The following is a 24198-nucleotide window of genomic DNA, read 5'->3' on the forward strand; positions in this document are numbered from 1 at the left end:
AGATGCGGCGATTGAATAATTAATGCACTCGAAATATCTATGAATTGATTGAAAAATCGGATTGGATCTAGGAATAAACTCGAGTTCGTGTCACTCTACCTGCATATCATTGCAGGGAATAAAGGTCTATTAATTAATTGAAAATCGAGTAAGAAATAGATAATGACATGATGATGACAAAGCAGTGATTCTTTATAGGAATCGAGGGTCTAACTACAAAGTTTAACAACGATTTCGTTTCGAATATCTTCGTGTCCAATGATGGAGACGACAAGAAGTGGACCCGTAGGCCCTTACTTTTAATTGAAACATCTGGAATTATACAAGTAACCATTCCAATTCCGTTAGTATTAATCCACCTGTTGCAATCTCTGATACTTCTATCCTTTGTAGTGAGCAGGTTGAAGTTCTCCAAAATGCCTCGGCTTGATATAGGCAAGGGATTGTTGAATAACATCGGTGTCTTTTATGAATAATATCAGCATGATCTCTATTTAGGTTCCAGTTTTTTATTTCAAATACAGAGATGCTCTAGTCATACGATCGTGGCCCATCTCAGAGAAGGAAACTGCGGCGATGAGGTTGTACTAGAGGAAAAATTGTCACCTCCTCCTCAACTTGCGGATTCGGGTCGCGAAATCCTAAGTGAAGGATGATGGATCGATTTCTGTGTGCTATTTATCCGGTATCAGCCCTTTCTGACGAGCATCTCCTTACCTGCAACAAGAAGTGAGCTTACACCCGCCAGTTGACAGTTTGCAAAATAATTATCATACATATGCATAGTGTAGAATAGTTGATGCATACGAATAAGTCCTTATGCAATGTATTCATGAGTTGATTTCTTTCGAATTACTGAGGCAATATTTTAATATTAAAATAAACATTATTCATGTTGTCAATGATATTGCAAAGTTTTTAATAATTATTTAAATAATGTATGTATGCTGAATGTATTCCACCTGCATACCTCATGAATAAATGACAAGCTATTCTAGAAGCGAATACTTGTTTCCTGTTATTTCCACCCTTACACCCCTGGAACCATCACTCATTGACATGTGAAGTCCTGGAATAACGGAAAGTGAGCGAGCAAGTGAAGAAGTATGATACAACATCATGTCTAGGAATACCTCCTCGGGTATCCTGTTCTCCTGATACAAAAATAAATTTTCCGCCAAAATTTTATCCACAGGATCAGGTACCAGGTTCAGAAATACCTCCTCGGTTTTTCTGTTCTCCTGATACCGAAAAAAAATTTTTCGAAAGAGATCCTATACACAGGATCGAATGCATACACAGGATGAGGCACCCGGTCTCGGAATACCTCCTCAGGATTTCTGTTCTCCTGATACAAATTTTTATTTTCGGCGAAAATTTTTATTTCCGAATTTGGAATACCTCCTCGGGTATCCTGTTCTCCTGATACCAAAAAAAAAAAACAAATTTCGATGAGATTGTATACACAGGATCGAATGCATACACAGAATGAGACACCCGGTCTCGGAATACCTCCTCAGGATTTCTGTTCTCCTGATACAAAATTTTATTTTCGGATTTGGAATACCTCCTCGGGTATCCTGTTCTCCTGATACAAAAAAAAAAAAAAAAAAATTTCGAAAGAGATTCTACACACAGGATCGAATGCATACACAGGATGAGGCACCCGGTCTCGGAATACCTTCTCAGGATTTCTGTTCTCCTGATACAAAATTTTATTTTCGGAGAAAATTTTTATTCCCGGATTTGGGATACCTCCTCGGTTTTTCTGTTTTCCTGATACAAAAAATAATTTTTGGCGGAATTTTAATTTCCAGGATCTACATTTTAGAGCTTAGAGCTATTCTTTTCTTTTCGTATCGAGAAATAATTGACTGATTAAATACACAGGCAAGCATACAGTTAGTCCTGCAAGGAACCAGTTGCTCTCTCTATCATACTAGAAATAAATATACAGGATTGAAGGCATATGCATGATGAGGCACATGGGGTCTCGGACCACCTCCTCGAGTTTCCTGTTCTCCTGATACAAATACCTACTTTTGGGCAAGTTTTCAATTTTAAGGGCCTGTATTCTAGAGCTCTACACTATACTGCCGGTCGTGATTCAGTGTGATCTGATACGCATGCATGCATGTGATGTGTGATATGATTTACACAAGAACATATCACTAACAATGGATATCATCATGTCTATGATATCATCTAATGATGCATACAGGGATGGATCATTGATAACTGAACAATCGACGTTTCGGTTACAATGAGTTTTTATTAATAAATTGATCGTCAAGAATACATATTGAGACTTTGCAATGAACAATATAAAATTATTTTTGTATACTTATGATTAATGCGTTACAAGAGTATGAAAGATAGTTTCATTTCAATTAACATTCAATTATTAATTTCTTGTTCTCTAAAATACGAGACGTATACATTATTATTTATTTCTACATAATTATTCACTCGGCACACATAATAATCGGATGTGTGAATCACCGAACTACAGGATATTGTATAGTCTATTGGTGTCATTGCATCGAGGATAGTCTTGTATTTTCAATGCAGAGGCGGTGCCACCGTTTCTTCAGAGACTGTCCAATGCTCTTCTGAAAATAAAAATGAGAAAGAGGTGAGGAAATATGATGAAACTCGACTTTAGCTTGTCGGGTCTTTGTCCGGATTGATTCCAGCCTAAAATAGATCCCCTTTGAGTTTACGGGCAGCATCTGGTACGAGTCCTGTTTGATCCGTGTCTTCCAAGCGTAGAATAAAATTTCCTTGGTTTACTCGAGCCAATGGATAGTCGCATCATCTTGCACAGAGCTGTACGGAGGCCTCCGAGATGCAGGTAACCTGAAAACGGCATCGGAGTGAAGAGAATCACATCGGTAAGAAGAAAAACCAGATCCTCATATCTCAACTGACCAGTGGATCTTTTCTAGGCTTACCTGTTGGACTCGGGGCAAACCGAACATGCACTCCTTGTGTTCTGTACGACCTTTTGAGAAATGTTTTAAGATTCGAGGAGGAGAGTAGAGCACGCTGCACTTTATTCATGTCACCTCAATGTCACGCGATAGAGATTCTAAACCACATGAATTCTCTCAGTTTTCTCTGATCTGGCGGGTTACCAGCGAGTGTCATTTGCGCGTGGAGCCACACACGTCAAGGTGAACGAGAGAGACCATCAATGTGCACCCATTCCAGAATTGTTCCCTAATTTTTTCTTGTTCTTCTCGTTTGTTTATTTGATTTTTCAATTACCGCATCTTTCTCTATTCCTGGAAGCGTTTTATGATATGCAACTTAAGTTACACCATTCCAGATTTATTCCTAATTTTTTTATGATTTTTTCTAATTTTTTTAAATTTTCTCTGATTTTTTCTGATTTTTTAATTAATTATTCAAATTTTCCGCCCATTTCTGCGGGCGCCGCCATTTTCTCTAAGCTCCGCCCACCGCGAGTACAGCTAGCGCCATGTGGCGGAATTTCGGCGAACTAACCCCCGGAAAAACGCGAAAGTTTTGACCCTTCTTTGAGTAAAACCGGGAAAGTATTGACCCTGTTTCCGAGCATGAAAACGCGAAAGTTTTGACCCTTCTTTGAGCAAAACGGGGAAAGTATTGACCCTGTTTCCGAGCATGAAAACGCGAAAGTTTTGACCCTTCTTTGAGCAAAACGGGGAAAGTATTGACCCTGTTTCCGAGCATGAAAACGCGAAAGTTTTGACCCTTCTTTGAGCAAAACGGGGAAAGTATTGACCCTGTTTCCGAGCATGAAAACGCGAAAGTTTTGACCCTTATTTGAGCGAACCCGGGAAAGTATTGACTCTACTCAAATTATTGGCGCCTGAAGTAGGTCAATACTTTCCCGGTTTTACTCGAAGAAGGGTCAAAACTTTCGCGTTTTTCCGGGGGTTAGTTCGCCGAAATTCCGCCACATGGCGCTAGCTGTACTCGCGGTGGGCGGAGCTTAGAGAAAATGGGCGGAAAATTTGAATTAATTAAAAAATCAGAAAAAATCAGAAGAAATTAGAAAAAATCAGAAAAAAATTGAGAATAAATCTGGGATGGTGTAACTTCAGTTTCATATCATAAAACGCTTCCAGGAATAGAGGAAGATGCGGTAATTGAAAAATCCAATAAAAAAAACGAGAAAAACAAGGAAAAATTAGGGAACAATTCTAGTGTGATGCAGCTGGGTCACATTTCTTGGCAGTTGGATGATCTCTCTAGTTCACCTTGACGTGTGTGACTTCACGCGCAACTGACGTTTGCAGGACACCTCCTAGAACAGGGAAAATTGAGAGAATTCATTTATAATCTCTCATCGAGATCAATTCGTTGACTGAACATAATCTTCAGTCAACGCTTCCATTCTCAATGTTACTACCGAGTTCATTTAGCGTCTTTGCGGAGTTTGGAGGGAACCGTTACTTGGAGTGTGAATGGAATTTGTTATTACGGATTGTTTTTGAATATTAAGTGCGAAATCAGCACCTTAGTTCGTCAGGAGTTGACAGTGGTAAATAAAATTTACCACTCATTCACAGGCACTTTTTTTTACCATTATTTCTTGGGATCAGACAACATTGGCTAGGTTATATGGATTTTTTGAAATAGCTAGATCAGTTTTTGAAAAGTATGAATAATTGACTTACTTGATAGGAAGATTGAGAACCTTAACTAAATCGATGTTGTTAAAAACAAAAAGTATTATAAACCAAATCTTGAAGGTTTTATTATAAACTAAATTCATTTTGTTATTTCCAGGAAGACATTCACATAATGCAAAAGGCAACTCGTTTGAAGCGTGAAGTTGAAAGAATGATGGCAAATCCCCCGGAGGGGATATCTTGTTATCCAAATAATGATAAAATAGATAATTTATCCGTCAGTATATTGGGCCCTCCTGGTAGTCCCTATGAAGGTGGCTTATTCCAACTAGAGGTTGAAATCCCAGAGAGTTATCCTTTTGAACCACCTAGGCTCAAATTTCTCACACCTGTCTATCATCCAAATATAGATGAGTCTGGCAGAATATGCATGGATCTCTTAAAAATGCCTCCCAATGGAGGCTGGAAAGCAACAATCAATATTGAAAATCTTTTAACTGCGGTTCAACTGTTACTCCGATACCCAAACCCAGATGATCCACTAATGGTTGAGATTGCTGATTTATACCGATTCAATAAGTCAGAATTTGAAAAAAAAGCCCGAAAGCATACTGAAGATAATGCCATGAAAAAGTGAGAATATTAGTTGCTGGGTGCAGTGGAGCACGAATAGATTAACTAGACTTTTTTCTCATTACATAGTCTTTTTTTTTACCTTTTCTTCATATTTACTTCTATGCTGTCTGTTGCTCGTTCCAATATAAGCTGGTTTTATTATTGGCATCAACGAATGAACATAAGTCTGCTCTATTAGTCTAAAAGTAAATTGTATGATAGGATATAAGTTATTTTTCACAAGTAAAAATGATAAAGGTACCAAAGGATAATTCTAATAGGTTCTTTCTTCGTTACAAACAAACTTCAGGTGATCTTAATATGGCTTTGAACTTTTATTCATTAAATTCCATTCATGTAAGAAGCAACTGTAAAATATCACTAGTAAGTAATATGTATAAGCACTCCGCGATAAGCTAATATTTTTTTACTAATTTTATAATGTGTTACCAAAGTTATAGTGATAAACTTATAATCAAAACATCATAATAACATATTAACTATCCATAATTGATATAATAATTGTCAGATCACATTATTTTCATTTAGTACACGAATCAAAGCTCAAAAAAGAAGTCTCGTCAATTAGGTATGTATTTTGAACAGGCGCGTAATACTGGCTCATCAAATAGTTTACAGATTTTTTTTTTTTGTACGAAATTATTTCGTAACTCTGTATTTAAATGCTCAACATTCTTTTCTAAATATATATACAATGACCACTAAAACCGACACATTCTATGCACGTAATCGAAGTTATTGTAAAAAACAGTTCTCTTACCATATAACATGGCAATAAAGAACAAATCATTTTCAAATCCAGGAGTAATTTTTAAATCATGAATTCTGTAAGTTCAAAACTCTTTTGTCCAATGCGACAAATTCAACAATAATTTAAACGTCAACAAGCTTATTCAAAGTTTATACAATGCAGATCGAGGCACATAGCAAAAGGCAGTAGGCAGTGATTTGAACATCTAATATTAAATACATTCTATTGTTATGAAGTCATGTAAAATTATCATATAAAAGCGATTATAATTGCGACAAATTACCATCAATCGTTACCTTAATTTGACTGTATTTTTGTACACGTATGGGGCAAATATTTGGAGTATCAAAATTCGGTGAATAAATTGTAGAAACCTTTTTGAGCAAAAGCTGAGTATCTATAATTCATCAATTACCTAAACTACAAATATCAATGCCCTTGATGTAAGACTTTCTATTCTTTTTTGTTATTATTTACCGCACAGCACCAAAGGCAAACTAAGAAAACTTATTATGCAAGTTAAGAAGGAATTTTTCTCTATTTCAATGCAAATATTTCAATTGGCTTTCTAGCCAGACAATTGTCGACGGAAGTCGTTTCATCGATCCAATGATCACATATTAATTAATCACTCGTTTTTTTTTTTGTTTTTTCAAAAATCGTGTGGAAAACGCTACTCTTATAGAATACGTACATCTAATACTAATAATTAACAGTCGTTGTAAGGACTATGATTCGTCAATTTCACTATCGAAACCTTACCATGCTAATTTTTATTTCACTAAAACACAGTAAAAAAAAAGGATTACATACTGTAAATACTGCAGGTAGCATTTTCATTGATACGCTTATACACCAAGTTGAATTTCCGGGATTCAGGACATGTGAAGAAATAGCGTCTGACTATACTTTTAAAAATGAAAATAAGCAGCATCTTCTGAATCACAGTTATTCATGACAGTCACCTGCTAATTAGCTCGATATAAGCTGCTCGTTTGATTCAAGAATTAATAACATATCGCGTTGTTATAAAAATCTGGCAAATATCTTCATAATTTTGGATAAAGTATGAGTCGGTCACTCCGTGTTATTTTGTGCTGCCATTATATTCTAATCACATTATCACCTGAAATGGTACCTACCATAATGTCAAATCACGATACTCGGATCTGAACACATCGTCAGCGCATTATCATATAAAATTCTTCCTGAGCAGGATTTTGAGCCTGATATGGAAGATCTTTCAGTCTTGGCGACATTGGAACATATTCCGAATTATCAATGGGTGTTTGGCTGGTAATCGTTTTATCCTCCGGTGTCGGCGTTGGCGTAGTATCTTCCTGGGTACTTGGCGTAGCCGATCTAGTACCACCTTCAGAGTCTAAGCCATCGTCACTAATGCTGAATGATAAAAAATGAAAACTAAATTTAATGTCAGTTTCATTAGATAAAACGAAGTTTGCTTCCATCCTCGAATGTAGGTAGATTCTTTTCTTAAGAGACTTGGAAGCTTACCTCCCGTTGCGAGTTGATCCAGATCCACATCTTTGCCTAGGTGGAAGAGGTGGCGGAGGCTGCCTGGGGCCACAGGGTCCAAAAAGTAATTCCTCTGGATCTTCATACATATTATAAGGAAGTTTTATTGTTCTTGATGGATCAATATCATCCATAATTTCTTCATAAATACCAGAGGCTACTGATATGTTGGAAACTCTTCTTGGACAGGGTTCTTCTAGTTCTTCTAAACTCGATCCAATGTTTGGAATACTGGCTGGTTCGGGTTGGTACACATTGTCGATTGCTCGTGTGCACATGTTCATTTTTGGGCCAGCTATTTTTTCTAAAATTTTATTTTCAGATATATCATCCAACAACTTTGCTTCACTACCAGATCTTGTCGATAGCAATAAGCCTAAGCCAGCGCTTATCAAACTGGATGCAATTTTAGATTTTAATACTGGAAGAGTACCAGAATCTCCCTCGTTGTAAACAGAGATCCGTAAATCTCCTTCACTCAGACTTAACGGCCTCTGATTCAAATGCTTGTGTCTTGGACCCCTACCCTGAGTAACGAAATCTTGAAGCAATCTTCCAGCTTCGAAACAAAACAAATGCAGTTCACCGATACCACCACGGAATTCTTTAGATGTGTGGATTACACAAATTCTTTTAACATCTTCCGGTCGTCCTGCAGCTGGAAGATGGAATTGACTCAATTCTTTCCATTCCAGACTTTCCTTTATTTCTCCGGAATTAACATCCTTGATGAATACACCTAATCGACTGGCGACCAGATCACCATGGAGTCCTGCAATAATGGTATAATATGATCAGAATAATCATATGCAATGAGCAACCGAGATTGTGATTTCCAATGTAGGTAGTACATGATTATTGAACAGAGTCAAATGCGATTTGCAATAAATAATCAAATGAAAAACAACATGAACAATGTGCCAAATGGAGGAATTTGCGTTTCATTATTTGCCGTCAATGGTACCAATACAATTTTTACACAGCATAGGCAGAAACTCAGAAATATATAACATCATTCACAGTTAAAATTCAGCAGAAAGATGTTAGATCTTAGTTGTATGACTAACAATGAGTTTATGTTACCTGTTAGACCTGCTGCCCTGGAATGTGCATTGTCAACCATTGAAACATGGAACATGCCCTCCATGAAGCGATGTCTTCGGGGTTTGAGCACCTGCCTGAGATTGGCCATCCAGCGTTGAGTTTCAGTTTCAGAGTTGCCAGAAAGGTAGAGTAAGGGTTTTCTTTCTTTGGCAGGAAAAATTCCAAAAGCAAATTGCTTGGACCTTGATTCTGTACGACATATTATAGCGTCTGCTGGTATTTTTATCGCATTGTCTCTATCTTTGGGTACCGTAGCTCCGCCGCTGCTTATTCCACAGTCTAATCTTACTTCAATTCCAAGTCCAGAACCTAATTTTCTGATCGAACACCAGTGGCGTCTCCATACCTTCCAAGGTGCTAAAGAACGCTTCTTAACTCTCTGTGTCATTCCTCTGTTGCCAGGCAGCTTAGCATCGAGAAAACCACAGATCTCCGCATCTCCACCAGCCATTGTTGCACCCACAAAGTTCTATAAACAATTCAGCAAATAAACCCTGGGTGTAATAACGCTGCAATATATTAAAAAAACAGAATTTTAATTTCCTGTCTGTTTGTACTCTCTTATCTAAGATTTATTTATTTATAAAAGAATTTCGTAAAAGCTTATAGCATAATTGTAGTGAATATCAGCTGCTCCAAAAATGGCCCTTTGTATACAACGTGTGCAACGTTTATTTGTGAAACAAAATATTAATGATATTGTTTTCTCGGTTCCAAAGCAAACAACAATACGGAAATAATACAAAACGAATAAATAGATAAACATATGATTGCAAATATGCAAATAGAGAATAGCCAAAATCAAAAAATTTCCAACGGACAAGTACAGTCGTCCAGAACCAGTAAGAGACAGACGCTCCAAAAGTCAAGAAGAAACATTTCGAAAATTACTCCACTGGAACAAAATTGGCATTGAATTATTCAGTTCTTGTCTATTCCTTTCCTTAATCCATCACCCCGATCAATTATGTGTCCTAATTATAATATAATAATGCAAATGTACGCGTATAATGCTTACCAGTTGTATTTGACGTATTCAAAAAGTAACGTTCCTCGTAGTTATGCCTACTCGTAGTAAACAACACACACCGATCACAACACTACATACATTTCTACAGGGAGCAGGGCGACGATGCTTATTCGATTTGGCAAATAGATGAACTAAATTACCGACTTACACTTGGTATTCGAAGTAACGGATTTTCCAAGAATTTACCGTATTTAAGCAGTGCATAAAAAGGTCAACAACAAATAACGATGCAATTGAAGCCACCAGCGTAAATTTTCTATAACATTGCGTTTCTTTCCACTACTGTGAGTGCTTCGAAAGTTCTACCTCTTCCTTCTACTTCTGAAGTTCTACTGGCGTTTTGCTTTGGAGAAGGACAAAACTATAATCATCCATAGGACTACTTTGGTCCTCTCTAGCCGCCGTGTGACGCACCGTGTCCCCCACCACGTTTATAATCGATACGAACCCCACCCGAGGGTTGATTTTCAGCCCCAGGTCAACTCAGGTGTCAAGAACCCCGCTATTTACATTCCGCAAATTTTAGCGTTCATCGAAATTTTTTCATTCACAAAATATGGGCCAATCCTTTACAAAATTTAATAATTGTTTGTGATTGTATAATTTCAGGCTTTGTAAAGGGGTGTTCATGTAAATTCGACAAAATAACATCATCTTTTTTCTGCCAATTTAATATTCTGGACAAATCATGAATAATCAGAGAGGGTTTCAGATAATTATAGAGCCTCACAATTTATATTCTACATCATTTGTTACTTGGGATATGAGGGACATAATTTTTCGTACTTCGAAGTAAAAAGTTTGATGCAATCATTATTTCAGACTTTTTGAAAATTACTTTTGTAGCAGTTGAATTTTGGATATGGTATACATTAAATTATTTCTTTTATAACCGGTCTTCCGTCTAGAATTTGAAGAGCTTCACATCTCTAAAGAAAATAAGGCGCGGTAGAAGTCAAATATAGCGTAGGCATTATAATTCATAATTAATGAGAGAATTACAATATCGTTGGCATTTGCTACCGAGTAGGTACAACAATGAGACGAATGAATTACGTATTTATTCGTAGAAGAATACAATCTGTAATCCAATGATATGGCATTGTAATATTTTTCAAGTCTGAATGTGAAGCAGCATTGTTGGATTCAAACGATCAAATCGGTCGATTGCGTCCGGTATTATAATTGAATTTCAAGGCATATCCACCTGTATTATATACTGAAAGACAATTAAGATATTCATCACCATTTTTCACCACTAAGTTCCGAAGCTTGAAAACTAGATTGCTTATCGTATTTAAAATTTCCTGGGATCAAAGGTGTTCGAAATTCTCTGAATGAACCAATTTGAAAACCAATGAGCAGTCAAACAGAAAAAAAAAACAGTTTCAAAATCAATCCTTGTCCAATTCATCTTACTTTCTAACGCTATCAAGATAATTTATGCCAATTTACAATTTTGTATGCGTTATTCCGCAGCAGTGCGCGGAAAATAATTTTAACGGAGTTATGAAAAACATACAAAAAAGACAAACTATTTTTTTTCAAGATCTATGTGAGCGGCCGAAAAAATTGGTTGAATACCTTGGCCCATTTTTGCACAATATGCGACTATAACAAGACGTATTAGATACACACAATTATTGCCATTATATTCGCCAAGTACATCATATATGAATACTTGAAATATCTATTCGCACGAACTTAAAACTCATGTCTCACAAGATCGTGCCGATGTATGGTCAAAGTAATTGTGCCAGCGTAGCAAAACTGTAGCGATTCATCATTGCCATTTTCGCATTCTTATTTTTACGTTTAACATTATTTACATATCGAGCGCACGTAGGTCGTTCGCACTAATATAAAGCAGTTTGCAACTCCATAGTTTGCGTATATCTACTTTTCATTCTGCGTTATTTCAAGGGCTATGTATAATTAAGTCAAACATCAAGGTGGTCTTCTTGCTTCTTGTATGTGGCCTTTACAGTGGTTGATCTCCCAAGAAATGTCTTTACCCATATTAACTGATGATCACGTTTTTTTCTGTTTAAGAACTGCTCGTTGACTCATAATAAATTCATTTATCTGGAGAGGCGCACTGTTCAGGTATTTTGTTCGAAATTAGTTGACAAAAATTATATACGTAGATCTCGTGTACATAAAATGTACACAGGTATAAACGTACATGAGTATAAGTGGTATATGTATAACTTGAAATTATGAATAATTTCCCAATGAAAAGTTTTCGAAAGAAAAATCCGATGGGACATTTGTCCAAGACGTAATTAGAAGGCGTTTAACGTCGTAGTAAACAATGAACTGCGTGTTCGAATAAGTTTCCACTTGAGTCGAAAAATATAATAGGTATAGGGAATAAGATTGTCATTATTCATTATTTGACTCTAATGTGAAATGTCCATCGCATTGCCATTGTTACTAATTTGTCATTCTTGAACTATATCGCCTCGACAATTTGCCAGCTTAATGTTCTTTGCTATACTTATTATTACGAAACTTCGGATAATCTATCATAACGGATTCGAAGAATATCAAATTCACCATTTACTACCTTGATGGAGTTAATTACTTTACTGATTGTTCTTTTTCGATTATTCTCATTTAAATGCTTGGAAATAAGGGTCAACTCCGATCTTCTTCGTAAAGGGATGTTGATGCAGCCTGCTTCTCGTAATTTTTCATAGACGTGACGATGACTTCGATATTTTTTAAATAACAAATTCGACGAGATGTATCGTTATAGCATTTCGTGGTAATTACCTATATCAGATAACGAACTCGAATGCAGCGAATAATAAAGTTCAAAGTTTCCATTACGAATTCTCCATTGATTCGGCGCGCATTAAATTTTATAAACGTCTATAGCTGTTATTGGTATTAGATTTACAGTCGTAGTAAGAGCACTAATTACCGACCCTATTCAGAACTCTAGACAGATTAATGCGATTTTCTAGTAATAAAAATGTATATATTTATATTTGGCGTTTACTTGTACTCCACAATCGTTAATTGCCGAACTTCATTTGCTCCAATTGCTTGTCCTTTATATTGACTTCTGGAAAATGTACATCAGACAAACAGTTTTCAAGTAATTCATATGAAAGGCTAAATTATCCGTAATATTGATCGGATAACAAGCAGGGTGAGTTACAGAAAAATGCCTCACATTGCACAAGCAAATAAAATAACAGGTGGCTAGTAATTCATACCTTGTTTGGATGCAGATGCAAGTTTTGGTATTTGCCAAACTTACTATTTGTCCTGAATAAATGAGCCGCGGCATTACTCCTGAAACTCGATGTACTCGTAAATAATGAAACGTCCATTGCTGTGTAAACACTCAGGTGTTACTTCCTGAGGAATTAGCCGCGGGTGGCCCGCACTTTCATAAAATGTATGTCTTATTTTTCCACCTGTTCGAATATTAGCTGCTCATCAACAAACCACCCTTTCTCATCACTCAACATACCCATGAGACCTACTCAACACCTGCAGCTGTTTCGTAAGTTTGAAAAATTCTAGGAACGAAAATATAAACCAAACATTACTTGATACGATATAAACCTGATGTTCAACCACCCGTTATGGAGCAGGTATATAAGTGTACAAAATTCCAGGATACTGATCACGAGAATATTGATTGCCTCACTCAATTTTTCCACCTATCTTATTAGATTATGAAGATATGAACTTACTAAGAATCTACTTTTGATGAAATCTTGAATACGTCTTTTTGTGTCAATTTCACCCTTACGAGTTTCACCTTGGCGTGGACCAGGATTACAAGGTTTCTAATCTTCATCTGTAAACCTGATTTCGTCCAACAGGTGCTACGGCAACTACAGAACGAACAGGTGCTGGCGTCCACGTGCCATAAATACTTGCAACACAGCGGGAACGAGCTTCAAAAAATGATCGGTTAAACATGTACTTGGCAATAAAATTTTCAGGTGGTACAACAATATTTTTATTGCACTACAAAAATATTCTTCTGGCATTAACACTGGTCGGAAAATATGATATCTGTTGATCTCAAAGAAATTAATTTTTTGACGCGCGGATTTGTTTACAAAACAAATTGGGTACACGATAATAATTTTTTGACATTGAAAGAATTTGTATTCAGGGTTCGGGTAAAATTGGCGACTTTGCTTTTTATTCGAATTCATAGAATACTGCAATGACTATAACGAATGAATGTCCAGAACTGAAATCATTTAGCCCCAATGAATACTTCGGTATTTAAAAATATAGATGTAATTGGTATTTTTGGTACGAAATAAAATATACTTCTTGATAACAAAAAATTTAATTATTTTATGATCAACGTACAAGAAAAAATAAACGAAAATGGGGGAGAATCCAATCGACAAGTTTGACTTCGTCAAGTTTGATCAATAATTTTGCGAGCATAGACTGCTGGTTGCGGTCTTCAAACTGCAGAAAACGGAATAAATGTCTCAAACTTCAATTGTCGAATAAAAATAGCAGGCGCTGTCTGTCAATATATATTTTCTACGTTTTGAAAGTGATAACCCACAGTGAGTGAATCAAAATCTAAATCACAACTTGGATACAACATCGATCCTCAAAATCGGCACCCATAAAAGCTGTTAAATATGCCAAAGAAAAAGAAGGAGCTTATGGAACCGCAGGCAGCCCCTGAGTGAATATTAAGCTACTATAAGTGATAACTAAATGAAACATGATATAAAAATATAAATTGAGATGAGGTATTATTTGTCAACGGTTAATCATGAATCATAACATATTTACAGACCAGAGCCAGAACTACCTATGGACGTGGAAACGCCACCAGGAAAGCCGCTCATCTCCACAGTCACCGGAGAACCATTTGGCCCTAGAATTCGTTACATTGACGAGAACGCGGAGGCTCAAAGTTCCGATGATGAGCCGGAGTCTGACAGCGATAACGAAGGCAGATTTTTGAAGGATGACCTCAAGTCTGGCGTACCATCTGAGTTTTGGCATATACAAAAATTGATCAAGTACATGAAAGCTGGGAACCAAACTGCTACAATGGTCTCTCTCTGTTTGCTAAAAGACCACGAACTCACTTCACCGGTATCCTATTAATAGTAACAACATTGCTAATGACAAAGTATAATATAACAGCAACAATAATATGATGATGATGATGATTGCAGGTAATTCAGCACCTAATACAAGACATGGGTGGCTTAGAAGTTTTAGTGAATCTTTTGGAAACTAGAGATATCAAGTGCCAGTTGGGTTCGTTATCTGTACTGTTACAACTTGCGACTAGCTCTGAGATGAGGAAGGCACTCATTGACTTGGACATTGTCACTCCATTAATTAATATCTTAAAGCACCCAGCTAGGGATTTACAAGTTATGGCTGCTGAAACTATGGCAAATATCGCTATGATGCGGAAGGCTAGAAAACAAATAAGAATCCGAAATGGTATTCCTTTAATTGTAAGTTCAACAGAAAGGAAGACAATCTACGAATAGTAGCTTCAAATGCTAGTTCAATTACCAAAACGTATTTGGCTAGCCACAAATTGCATTGATATTAATTATTCAAACCCAAGATCAAATTAACTGCCAAAAAAATCAGCAACATTCATTTCTAGCTCACACAGTAATCGCAGAATGTATCTCTCAGAATCCACAAGTAAAACTGTTTGATAATCAGACTGTACCTTGATTACTTTGTCAAATAAAATGACTGACGAATGACAGGCCTGGACTTTGGCTGACCGCAGGGGGCTCCTAAGGGTCTTACTAAGCCTGTGCTACCTACGATAAGCTGTGTTAATCGGTGCATGCAGCTGCAAACAAAATTTTGTTAATCCCATTTTGCTCTCTACAAACTACTCTTTTGTGCATGCTCACCACTTGGCAGCCAATTCTTTTCAGAATACAAAATTCCACGTTCAAATCAAATGTTCATCTATTCAGTTAGATATTATGGATGTGCCAGACTCTGTACTACAAAAACCTCTCGAAGAATTGAAAGAAGAGGAATGTGAACTCGTAGCTGTGGCAATTGGATGTGCAAAGGCCCTGGACTCGTTGAGTAGTAGTCCAAAAATCAAAGAAGACCTTCGAAGACAGGGAGTCGTCTTTCACATGGCTCGTTTTCTGCGATCTTGTCACACTCAACTAATCATCCCTACAATGGGAGCAGTGCAGCAATGTGCCGACCTGGTAGGCTGTAGATGAAGAGCAAAAAAAAAGTCAAATGAGTTATGGTGAGACGATAAGCAGCTCTCGCAACAGTAGAAATTTTATTGTGTTTTCAGAAAGCATTTAGAATAGCTTTTGAACAAATGGGTATAATAACAGACGTGGTACGTCACATCAATGACAAAAATGTGAAATTAAAAGAAAACTGCGCTTTGGCTATACATAAATGTGCTGGTAATAAATTGACTCGAGATATGGTTCGTGAAGCTGGAGGACTGGATCCCCTTTGCAAGCTAGCACAGAGTGAAGATGTACGAAGTAACAAGCGCTTACTAGCTGCTGTAACGGGAGGGATTTGGAAGTGTGCTATGAGCCCGGAAAATATTAGCAGATTCAATCAGAATAATTTAGTGGCATCGCTTGTACCATTACTAGAGGAACACGAGGACGAAGACGTTTTAACAAGCGTTGTTGGAGCGTTATCGGAATGCTGCAAATATCCAGAAAATAGGGATATATTGAGGACATCGGATGGTCTTCCTAAGCTGGTAAAATTTAAATTGAATAGTTAGAGATAATCGTGAGCAGAGAACTAATCATTCCTCAATGAACTAATTCTCAATAATTTTCAACACAGATTCGTCTCTTGAGCTCAACCTACCAGCCACTGCTAGAAAACATACCATTGGTTTTAAAAGAATGTGCTGAGGACGAACAATGCATGGATATCATAAATGATTCTGATCATAATTTGGATGGTGTACGTTTGATTTGGTCTCTATTGAAGCATCCGAATAACATCATTAAAAGAAATTCGTGCCTGGCTTTGGTACCTTGTATAAAATATGCTAAAGACTCGCCTGAAATGGTGCGAGCATTTGTTGGAGGTTTGGAGCTGACAGTCAGTTTGTTAGAAAGTGAAGATGTGGAAGTCTTGAGCGCTGCTTGTGCTACGATAGCTCAAATCGCCACAGATCCGGAAAATCTGGGTATTCTAACAGACCATGGTGTTGTCAAAATGCTAGCAGATCTTGTGGACACTGTAAGCGATGCCCCAGTTTTTACACTGATAGGGTTTTAGAACTCACGTGTCGAAATACGTTCGTTGTAATATATTATGATGAATGTTATTGCAGGAAAATGAGGGGCTCAGAGCTAATTTGGCCTTAGCCATTGCATACTGCTGTGAATGGGAGAAAAATAACTATGAATTTGGTCGTCTTAATGCTGTTGCGCCGTTAGTCAACTACATGACTAGCAAAGATCCAGAAGTTCTTAAGGGCGTCACCATTGCCTTTTGCCACTTCAGCAAGGAACCACTCAATTGCATTACAATGCATACATGTGGGGTTGTTAAAGTAAAGTTGACAAGAGATCAACACTTTTCAAAACATACAAAATTGCAACATTTTTTCAAACTATTTACAGCATGTTTTACGGATGGTGGGATCAAAGGACCCAGAGGTTCAAGTAGCTGCTGCTACAACGATTCGAAATATCAGAAAACTGGCACTGACCGCAGAGAAATTCCACTATGGAGAAATGTAAATAATATCTCTCTTACCACTAGTCCACTCATCACTTAATTTCCCAATCCTGAAGTCAGTGCTGCTCAATAAAGATTTCTGATTGCAGAAGTTCGCTGTACGATATAAATTATCAGAACTAATCAGAAGGTTACACACAGGATTCGGATGACCTTTGGAAGGAACTATGAGGGTGCTTCTGAAACAAGGATCCAAAATAAAACCATCTTTATTTCTGTTCTTTTCAGGCAACATATTATTTGAGGTAAAGCTTTGTTACTAAGATGTGAAGAAAATTGTCTTTTGAAGCAGCACAGTGCTCCAATTTGTATAATTGTAACATATCTAAACCCACCAACAATGAACAGTAACATTTTGTCAAAAACAATGTTTTCAATTATTGAATACGTTCGTAACTAAAGTGATGCAACATGAATATTAAAGAACATATTTGTGTACAACAATTGTTAATAGCTCATCACGAGATTCGATCATTCCGATATTAATGTTTCGCACACCTTTGTCACCACTGTCACATTTTATCTTGATTGTGAGGTCGTTATGGAATTTTACATTGATGTTTCCTGAGGGCAAATATCATGTCTTTTGAATTTGTCAAAAGCTGTTCAGTTAATATGTTTACTAACTTTTCAAAAACTGGAGTACAATGATACAAGATTGAAAAAATGTGACTTGCTCTTACATCGAATCAAGCCCTATATGTTTCTTTTCATTATAACACAATAATGAAATAATCTTGTTCAGATCCCAATATGTCAAGTACTTAGTTTGTGTTTCAGTAACTGGGCTGATTCTTAATGACCTCTCATACACACAAAGTATCATAATCTTTATTGTTAGTTGGTGGTGCCATCCCCAAAACCAATGGAAAGAATTGCTCACTGAGCTGAATTTTAATCGATGACATTTATAGAGCTCTATTCAGATGTTTAGACTTTACTCTTGAAGAAATTTAGTCAGCCAGTCGAAAAATTAAGAGGTATCTGCAAAGATATTTTATGAAAAAAGATTTCATGGAATTCATTTTTTTTGAAAATATAGTTTACCGAGTATTAACTCTAGCATCATGGCAAAGAAAAAAAGGCACAGATACACAAGTTTTTTTCAGCAATAAATCGATCTTACTTCTGGTTTAGACTCGTTGTGCGGATGAATCAATCTTAATGGCACTTGAGCAGAAAAAAGTTTGATCAACAAATTGTTTTTTTATCTTAAGACAATATACTTTTAAGTTGATAGAATAACAAAACTACAAACACAGCACTTGAGGAAGTATCATTATTATTTAGTAGTTGGTTTCTCTAGGTAATTTATTATTAAATAATTTAATGTTTCGTATATAAGACACTCATGCAGTATGAAATCGGATGAATACGCATGATTTTGAGATAAAAATTTGCAAGAACACTGTTCAAAGATCAATGAAAACATTCCGAAATATCAGAGGTCTACATGAAGCTTTTGTCGGTAAAAAAAAGAACCGCAACTTTCAAAATTGACTAACGTAAAATCATCATTCAAATAGATCTTACCAATTTGTGTGACATATTCGTATTGACAAGCATCCGATCACTTCCTAACTAGAAATATTTTGTAAAAACGTAATACATAAATAAACGTGGTGAGATTTCAAGCTTAAAAAAAGCCAGCTCGAATCTCGGGAATGGGCGAGGGAAAAAATTACTGGACTTTTGCTTAATTTAGAAATCATCAATTCCGCCAGCCTAGAAATTTCTGGAACAGATTTTACTTCAATCCTTTTTCTCACTTGAAAGAGCACCTGCCGCGATTTTAACAGCTGAAAGAATATACTCGTAGAAATAATCGATACTTAATTGTAAATTTTAACCAGTTTTATTTGAAAATCTAGTTTAATATTTCTCATTCAATCTTACCAGAATCACGAGCGTTGGAAATCATAGCATCCACATTTGGTTGGTACTGCAAAAATTTCGGGCGGATGATACGCCGGTATATGATCAGTGATCCATTGTATTCCATTGGTACCATAAGCCATACATAAAAGAGACACTGTACAAGAATAAGTTTTACCAATAAGATTTTGCGATTACTCACCAAATAAAAATTATTGTGGACCTTTCAAAGTATGGCGCAAACTTAAAAAATAGAATTTGACATTTTTACTTTTCTTGAAAAGTTCAGGAAAAGCCATTGAAAAAGTTAAATCTACAATAATTGAGGTATTTTTTCCAGATCAAGTTGTGTATACCGTATTTTAATCTAATAATTACACCAACAGGTTTTATAAGCCTGTTTTTTTTTATCTATAATTGACATTGGTACCACTTGATGAATAAAAAGTTTAATTAAAGATTTTTACCTTGATCAACCAATAGATAGGAAGCCAGTAAACGATGTAATCAGCAAAGAACTCGATAATTGTAAAGACAGCAAAAACAACCCAATAAGTTAGCCACTTAGTATCATCATCTTTTTGCGGACTTTCCAATGCTTTCATTGAGCAGTACGCTGGGTACAAAAAGCCAATAATATTGCAGACCAACTGTTGGCCTATGCCAACCACCAAATAGAATGCCAAAAATCCTACCGAAGCTGGAAATATCAAGATATGATCATAAGTAAATTTAATGTGTTTTATGGTGATATTTTCTAGTTATGCTAATGCTACAGAAACTGCTAAGTCAAAAAAAGAGAACTCACAAGTTGAAATGCCCAATAATATATGTCATGAATTTGTAGCCTGAACATTATAGGTATCATATACATTAAATATAATCGTAAAATGGTTGCCATTCTGCTTCATATATATTATGCCAATTACCGTATGTGATATGTACATAGTCGAGCTGGGATGATTTATTGTTGGAAAACTGCTCTTGAACACTATTTTTGCGAGCCACATCTGCCATTATAGATGCCGATTGATAAATGAAGACTTCAAATACAGATATCGAGAACTCTCCAATTACATTGACTACAGTTACGTTATCAAGTGAGACAATGTTTGGCATCTGTGATAACTACTCTGCGGGACTATCTCACAGGTGTGTAAATTAACATAAGTTTTACTACCGAATAATTGCTGCAGAAGTCCCATGCAAAGGAACTTTCATGTAACTAAGGTATCATAAACTTGTAATCTGCCCAACATCCTTAGATAACACATTCAGATATCAAGTGAAATTTTACGTTTCATGCTTGCCCCAGACCCTGAACATAATAATTGTATGTATGATTTGTAAGCTATGGTTGGTCGGTACTTGTGGTTACGAGTTAAAAAAAGCTGTTGACCTCGAGGTAGGTGTTTTGTTCCGGAAATCACATAACCGCGGACACTGATCGTTACATAAAGGAATGACGGGTGAAAAAGCGTTCAAAGTGTATGATTATTGATAGAATAATAGCTAACCTAACTTACCTAGAAAAATGTAGAGGCGATCTACTCCAATCTTCTTCTCAGCACTCGCAAATAGTCCGGCCCATGGCTTGCTCTCATCTCTCAAAGCCTTTTCCAAGGATTCTTTAATTACTGCTATTCTAACCATTTTTATAGAGATCTACCGACTGCGTGAGATTCAACACCAAAAACTGCGAAAGGAAACGCTTTGCGTGCGTTTCTCTTTCTGTTTTCTGCGGCGGCAGATTTGAAAGACAGTAGAGACATCTATCTTCCCAAGTTTTAAAAATTGGAACGAACGCCGAGCGCTTGGCATTTAAATTTTGAATATATTCTGATTGATGCCACGTTAGAATGGGAAGAGTTGAATTTGAATCCGCACATAAACTGATGTAATTCATCGCTTGATCCGCATTTAATAAATCTTAACGCCTATAATTAAAAACACAATCTATATCGGTTCCTAATATACAATAATTGTAACGGCTTCCACGCAGGTTTTTGGGGATTTCAATGTTTCGAATAGTGGTAACGTGCGGCCAGTCGATTATCAGCTTTTGTCAGACCTGTCACAATTTCAACTGCAAGTGTCACTTAAGCCGGGTTGCACAATTTGGTTATTCTCGTACTTCGTATTTTCTCTTTCAATATCGGGATTATCTAATAAATTTAACTAAAATTCGACACAAGTTTTGTAGGAAACCACTTACAAGGATTACAGTGAAGATTTTGTAGTTCATTGCCACAAACCATGGAGACATCGGAGATTGATTTTTCTCAGAAGAAACCAAAAGATAGGTTAGTTGATATTCTCGATCAAATTGAGGCTCATGTTGAACAATTAAGAAAAGACGCTTCTAAACTTGAGGAGGAAAGGGACACGTTATTAACCACGTTGGATACCCTGAGAAACAACGAAATTTTATGTGAATTAGCTGAGGGTAAGTTCTACCGATTACTAGCAAATTCGTTCCTTTAAATCTGTTGACACCTAACAAACAGAAAATGCTAGAGACAAACGGAAATTGCTAGAAACTTCTACATCCAACTCGTTTCAGGATTCACATAACATAAACAGGAGATGAGGTTTCTTAAATAGAACAAATATTAACTTTCACTACGCTGTGATACTTTTTATGATTTTACTCTAGGAAATGAATCAAATTTTCATTGAAAAAACATTCACTTTTTCTGCTACATCTTTTTTGTTTGCTCCAGAAAATACCAATCTATTTCACACATGCAAAGATTATGGTCTCATATTCTACAAAATAAAGATAGTGTCTGGTATTAAAAATAAGTCCGTAATCATTTCCTCATTATCGGCAGCATTTATTCATTCTAGTTAAATTATCCCATGAAGTATCATGAATGATAAATCTAACAGATTAATGAGAACATAGTTTCTGTAGGAATCCAGGTTGAATGTCTTCGATGATTAAGTTTAACACGTATCAAATACCCCAACTAGTTAAACATTTCAATTATTTTTGAGTAGCGGATAAAGATGATGTCTTGAGATATGCGGAACGTTTGTCAATGCGTACATTGACCATCGAAGTCTTGGTAAAAACTCAGCGGGATCAAGTACAAGAAGAAGCTTTGCATCAGGTAAATAATTCCTCATCATTTTCGGAGTATTTTGAGCAGTTGAAATAATTTCTGTCAGATATGTCAATTCCATATTAGATTAACATTCGATTTAGGAACTTATTTTTGCTTATAGGTAAATGGCTTGATCGATGGCTTGATTATTGGACTACGAGATGACCCATCTGGCACTCGTCGGCGCTGTACGTCGTTCATGAATGCATGTTCTTCGCATACTTTCGGAGACACAGACAAAAACTTTGAGACAGCTATTTTAGGCTGTACTCTAGATGATCAGAAGCGTATCAAAAAAAGGCTACAGGGTTTATTAGACTATATCAATAAGACGCATTCAGAACTTCATTTTTCCGATGAAGAATACTTTGGTGAAGCATAATGTAGTTCATAATCTAGTGTCTTATTGGAGGTATAGCGTGCGCTGGGTAGCTTCACTGCTAAAACTGAAAAGCATCACAACCCTTACGTGATCATGACTTAGGATACGAAACTTAATTTTGTTAGTTTTAGAGAACCCAAACACGTAATGAATAATTGATTTGGCCTTTTTAATCACGAAGCTAAGGGGTTTTCTTATAACGTGAAGATAGTAAAAATGCTTGTTTGTTACATAATGACAATATTTCCTGAGTAAAATTGAAGCTTTAGTCAAAAGTTAGGTAGCATGATAGATGAAACTTCGTCTATCCGTTACCAATTGGTTCTACGTAATCATATGTGGGCTATCTAAGTTATTTTCGCCCACCGATTGAATGTAACAGAAAGAATACTTATCCAAGCATTTGCTATTTTCAACAAACTTGAGCTGTGAGATGGGAAGTTTGATTGCATTGACAAGCTTGTAACACAGAGATTTGAATTATTCTATGAAATAACATCACTGTTTGTTTCCCAAATCTGAAAAGATATATTTTATTTGGAAAACAAAGATATGCATCTTTAGATGGAAAATCTTTTGTCCAACAAGCTCCGAAACAAATCAAATTACTTGTTAGTTGTTTAGAGTATAATGACTTATATTTTTCCAATCGTTTATGAGTAATGTATCCAAGAAGTTTCTCCATTGGTAAACGTTCGATAAAGTTACAGAAAATACTACAATAATTGATTATTATTGAATGATTTATCATGTCTTATTGTTGAGTTTTTTTGAATAAAATGTGTAAGAGATGATAGGACCTTATCTTTGGAATGACTGTGTTCAAGTAATTGATTTGAACTATTACTTGCTGCGAATTGCTGAGTTATAGGAAATCGGAAATCATGTTGTTTGGGTCTTACGTTTGTCAATGTTGTCAGCGTTTCCGCCAATCTCTTTTGCGGCGCGCCAATTCTACGAGTACTCAAGACGGTTTTTCTGATTCTCTCTATCACTTATCTTTCGACACATAATCATATTCAAATGATAACGAATATCTAAATGAATGGAAAACGAATTGCACACATGACCCAATTTCGATGTTGTTATTATTTCATTATGTGTAAACTTAGGTGGCTAGAAAACACTGAATTTTATTGATAAAAATAACCTTGTGTATAAAATTAACTAACACTTAACAATATCATAATGCTGAACCAAAATGAGAAATGCAGTTGTCGAGAGAGAGTACGCAAATATAATTTGACTTGTCATAGTACATCATTCGTGCATTCTATTAAATAATTTTAAGGCAAGTGGTTGATTTTTCTAAATTATTTGGTAGTCGTAGACTGCCTTATGATAAATCATTATTAAATCAAGAACTTGTGGTTCATATCTTGACCGACCGTATCATCTGAATACATATGTCTATC

At 36.2% G+C, this 24198-nt stretch overlaps 6 protein-coding genes across 9 annotated transcripts; 3 read left to right on the top strand and 3 right to left on the bottom strand.

The window, feature by feature from the left end:
- Positions 1-2252: 2252 nt before the first annotated feature.
- On the bottom strand, positions 2253-3333 carry LOC105685339 (glutamate--tRNA ligase 2-like). Its single transcript, XM_048652873.1, has 3 exons — positions 2955-3333; positions 2724-2859; positions 2253-2612 (listed from the first exon to the last, which is right to left on the bottom strand). The coding sequence occupies exons 1-3, from the start codon at positions 3061-3063 to the stop codon at positions 2591-2593; spliced, it is 267 nt and encodes an 88-aa protein (XP_048508830.1). The 5' UTR covers positions 3064-3333; the 3' UTR covers positions 2253-2590.
- An 884-nt stretch (positions 3334-4217) lies between these two features.
- Positions 4218-6298, top strand: LOC105685652 (ubiquitin-conjugating enzyme E2 T-like). Its single transcript, XM_012399945.3, has 2 exons — positions 4218-4531; positions 4780-6298. The coding sequence occupies exon 2, from the start codon at positions 4795-4797 to the stop codon at positions 5257-5259; it is 465 nt and encodes a 154-aa protein (XP_012255368.1). The 5' UTR covers positions 4218-4531; positions 4780-4794; the 3' UTR covers positions 5260-6298.
- Positions 5561-11738, bottom strand: LOC105685651. Of its 2 annotated transcripts, XM_012399944.3 has the most exons (5): positions 9668-11738; positions 8629-9118; positions 7979-8317; positions 7525-7849; positions 5561-7410 (listed from the first exon to the last, which is right to left on the bottom strand). In XM_012399944.3, the coding sequence occupies exons 2-5, from the start codon at positions 9098-9100 to the stop codon at positions 7191-7193; spliced, it is 1356 nt and encodes a 451-aa protein (XP_012255367.1). In that variant the 5' UTR covers positions 9101-9118; positions 9668-11738; the 3' UTR covers positions 5561-7190. The 2 variants fall into 2 exon arrangements, with proteins under 2 accessions (XP_012255367.1, XP_012255364.1); XM_012399941.3 differs by having other exon boundaries at positions 7525-8317.
- A 2486-nt stretch (positions 11739-14224) lies between these two features.
- On the top strand, positions 14225-19061 carry LOC105685297 (armadillo repeat-containing protein gudu). Of its 2 annotated transcripts, XM_025746529.2 has the most exons (9): positions 14225-14363; positions 14476-14782; positions 14866-15156; positions 15643-15891; positions 15987-16418; positions 16508-16912; positions 17007-17228; positions 17299-17414; positions 17506-19061. In XM_025746529.2, exons 1-9 carry the CDS (start codon positions 14317-14319, stop codon positions 17537-17539), a joined length of 2103 nt encoding a protein of 700 aa, XP_025602314.2. In that variant the 5' UTR covers positions 14225-14316; the 3' UTR covers positions 17540-19061. The 2 variants fall into 2 exon arrangements, with proteins under 2 accessions (XP_025602314.2, XP_048508812.1); XM_048652855.1 differs by having other exon boundaries at positions 17007-17414.
- On the bottom strand, positions 17610-20951 carry LOC105685595 (receptor expression-enhancing protein 5-like). 2 transcript variants are annotated; one of them, XM_012399852.4, is made up of 4 exons: positions 20818-20951; positions 19759-19991; positions 19313-19448; positions 17610-19215 (listed from the first exon to the last, which is right to left on the bottom strand). In XM_012399852.4, exons 1-4 carry the CDS (start codon positions 20942-20944, stop codon positions 19169-19171), a joined length of 543 nt encoding a protein of 180 aa, XP_012255275.2. In that variant the 5' UTR covers positions 20945-20951; the 3' UTR covers positions 17610-19168. The 2 variants fall into 2 exon arrangements, with proteins under 2 accessions (XP_012255275.2, XP_012255274.2); XM_012399851.4 differs by lacking the exon at positions 20818-20951 and adding an exon at positions 20221-20557.
- LOC105685596 (BAG family molecular chaperone regulator 2) lies at positions 20830-23575 on the top strand. The gene is made up of 4 exons (XM_012399853.2): positions 20830-21188; positions 21294-21737; positions 22295-22407; positions 22523-23575. The coding sequence occupies exons 2-4, from the start codon at positions 21548-21550 to the stop codon at positions 22781-22783; spliced, it is 564 nt and encodes a 187-aa protein (XP_012255276.2). The 5' UTR covers positions 20830-21188; positions 21294-21547; the 3' UTR covers positions 22784-23575.
- Positions 23576-24198: the final 623 nt, after the last annotated feature.

Source organism: Athalia rosae, chromosome 3 (genome assembly GCF_917208135.1).
Source record: "Athalia rosae chromosome 3, iyAthRosa1.1, whole genome shotgun sequence".
Taxonomy (NCBI): domain Eukaryota; kingdom Metazoa; phylum Arthropoda; class Insecta; order Hymenoptera; family Athaliidae; genus Athalia; species Athalia rosae.

Bases quoted from the DNA above. Each gene is read 5' to 3' on its own strand.
- LOC105685339 (XM_048652873.1), bottom strand. From the start codon at position 3,063: ATGAATAAAGTGCAGCGTGCTCTACTCTCCTCCTCGAATCTTAAAACA. The intron at 2,860-2,954 runs GTAAGCCTAGAA...TGCCGTTTTCAG, and splicing joins GTTTGCCCCGAGTCCAACAG to GTTACCTGCATCTCGGAGGC. The intron at 2,613-2,723 runs GTAAACTCAAAG...TTTTATTTTCAG, and splicing joins ACTCGTACCAGATGCTGCCC to AAGAGCATTGGACAGTCTCT.
- LOC105685596 (XM_012399853.2), top strand. From the start codon at position 21,548: ATGGAGACATCGGAGATTGATTTTTCTCAGAAGAAACCAAAAGATAGG. The intron at 21,738-22,294 runs GTAAGTTCTACC...ATTTTTGAGTAG, and splicing joins TTTATGTGAATTAGCTGAGG to CGGATAAAGATGATGTCTTG. The intron at 22,408-22,522 runs GTAAATAATTCC...TTTTGCTTATAG, and splicing joins AAGAAGAAGCTTTGCATCAG to GTAAATGGCTTGATCGATGG.
- LOC105685297 (XM_048652855.1), top strand. From the start codon at position 14,317: ATGCCAAAGAAAAAGAAGGAGCTTATGGAACCGCAGGCAGCCCCTGA. The intron at 15,892-15,986 runs GTAGGCTGTAGA...TTGTGTTTTCAG, and splicing joins TGCAGCAATGTGCCGACCTG to AAAGCATTTAGAATAGCTTT. The intron at 16,419-16,507 runs GTAAAATTTAAA...TTTTCAACACAG, and splicing joins CGGATGGTCTTCCTAAGCTG to ATTCGTCTCTTGAGCTCAAC.
- LOC105685652 (XM_012399945.3), top strand. From the start codon at position 4,795: ATGCAAAAGGCAACTCGTTTGAAGCGTGAAGTTGAAAGAATGATGGCA.
- LOC105685595 (XM_012399851.4), bottom strand. From the start codon at position 20,410: ATGCCAAACATTGTCTCACTTGATAACGTAACTGTAGTCAATGTAATT. The intron at 19,992-20,220 runs GTAATTGGCATA...TGATATTTCCAG, and splicing joins CTATGTACATATCACATACG to CTTCGGTAGGATTTTTGGCA. The intron at 19,216-19,312 runs GTAAGATTGAAT...ATATTCTTTCAG, and splicing joins TTCCAACGCTCGTGATTCTG to CTGTTAAAATCGCGGCAGGT.
- LOC105685651 (XM_012399941.3), bottom strand. From the start codon at position 9,100: ATGGCTGGTGGAGATGCGGAGATCTGTGGTTTTCTCGATGCTAAGCTG. The intron at 8,318-8,628 runs GTAACATAAACT...CCATTATTGCAG, and splicing joins CAGGGCAGCAGGTCTAACAG to GACTCCATGGTGATCTGGTC. The intron at 7,411-7,524 runs GTAAGCTTCCAA...TTTATCATTCAG, and splicing joins GGATCAACTCGCAACGGGAG to CATTAGTGACGATGGCTTAG.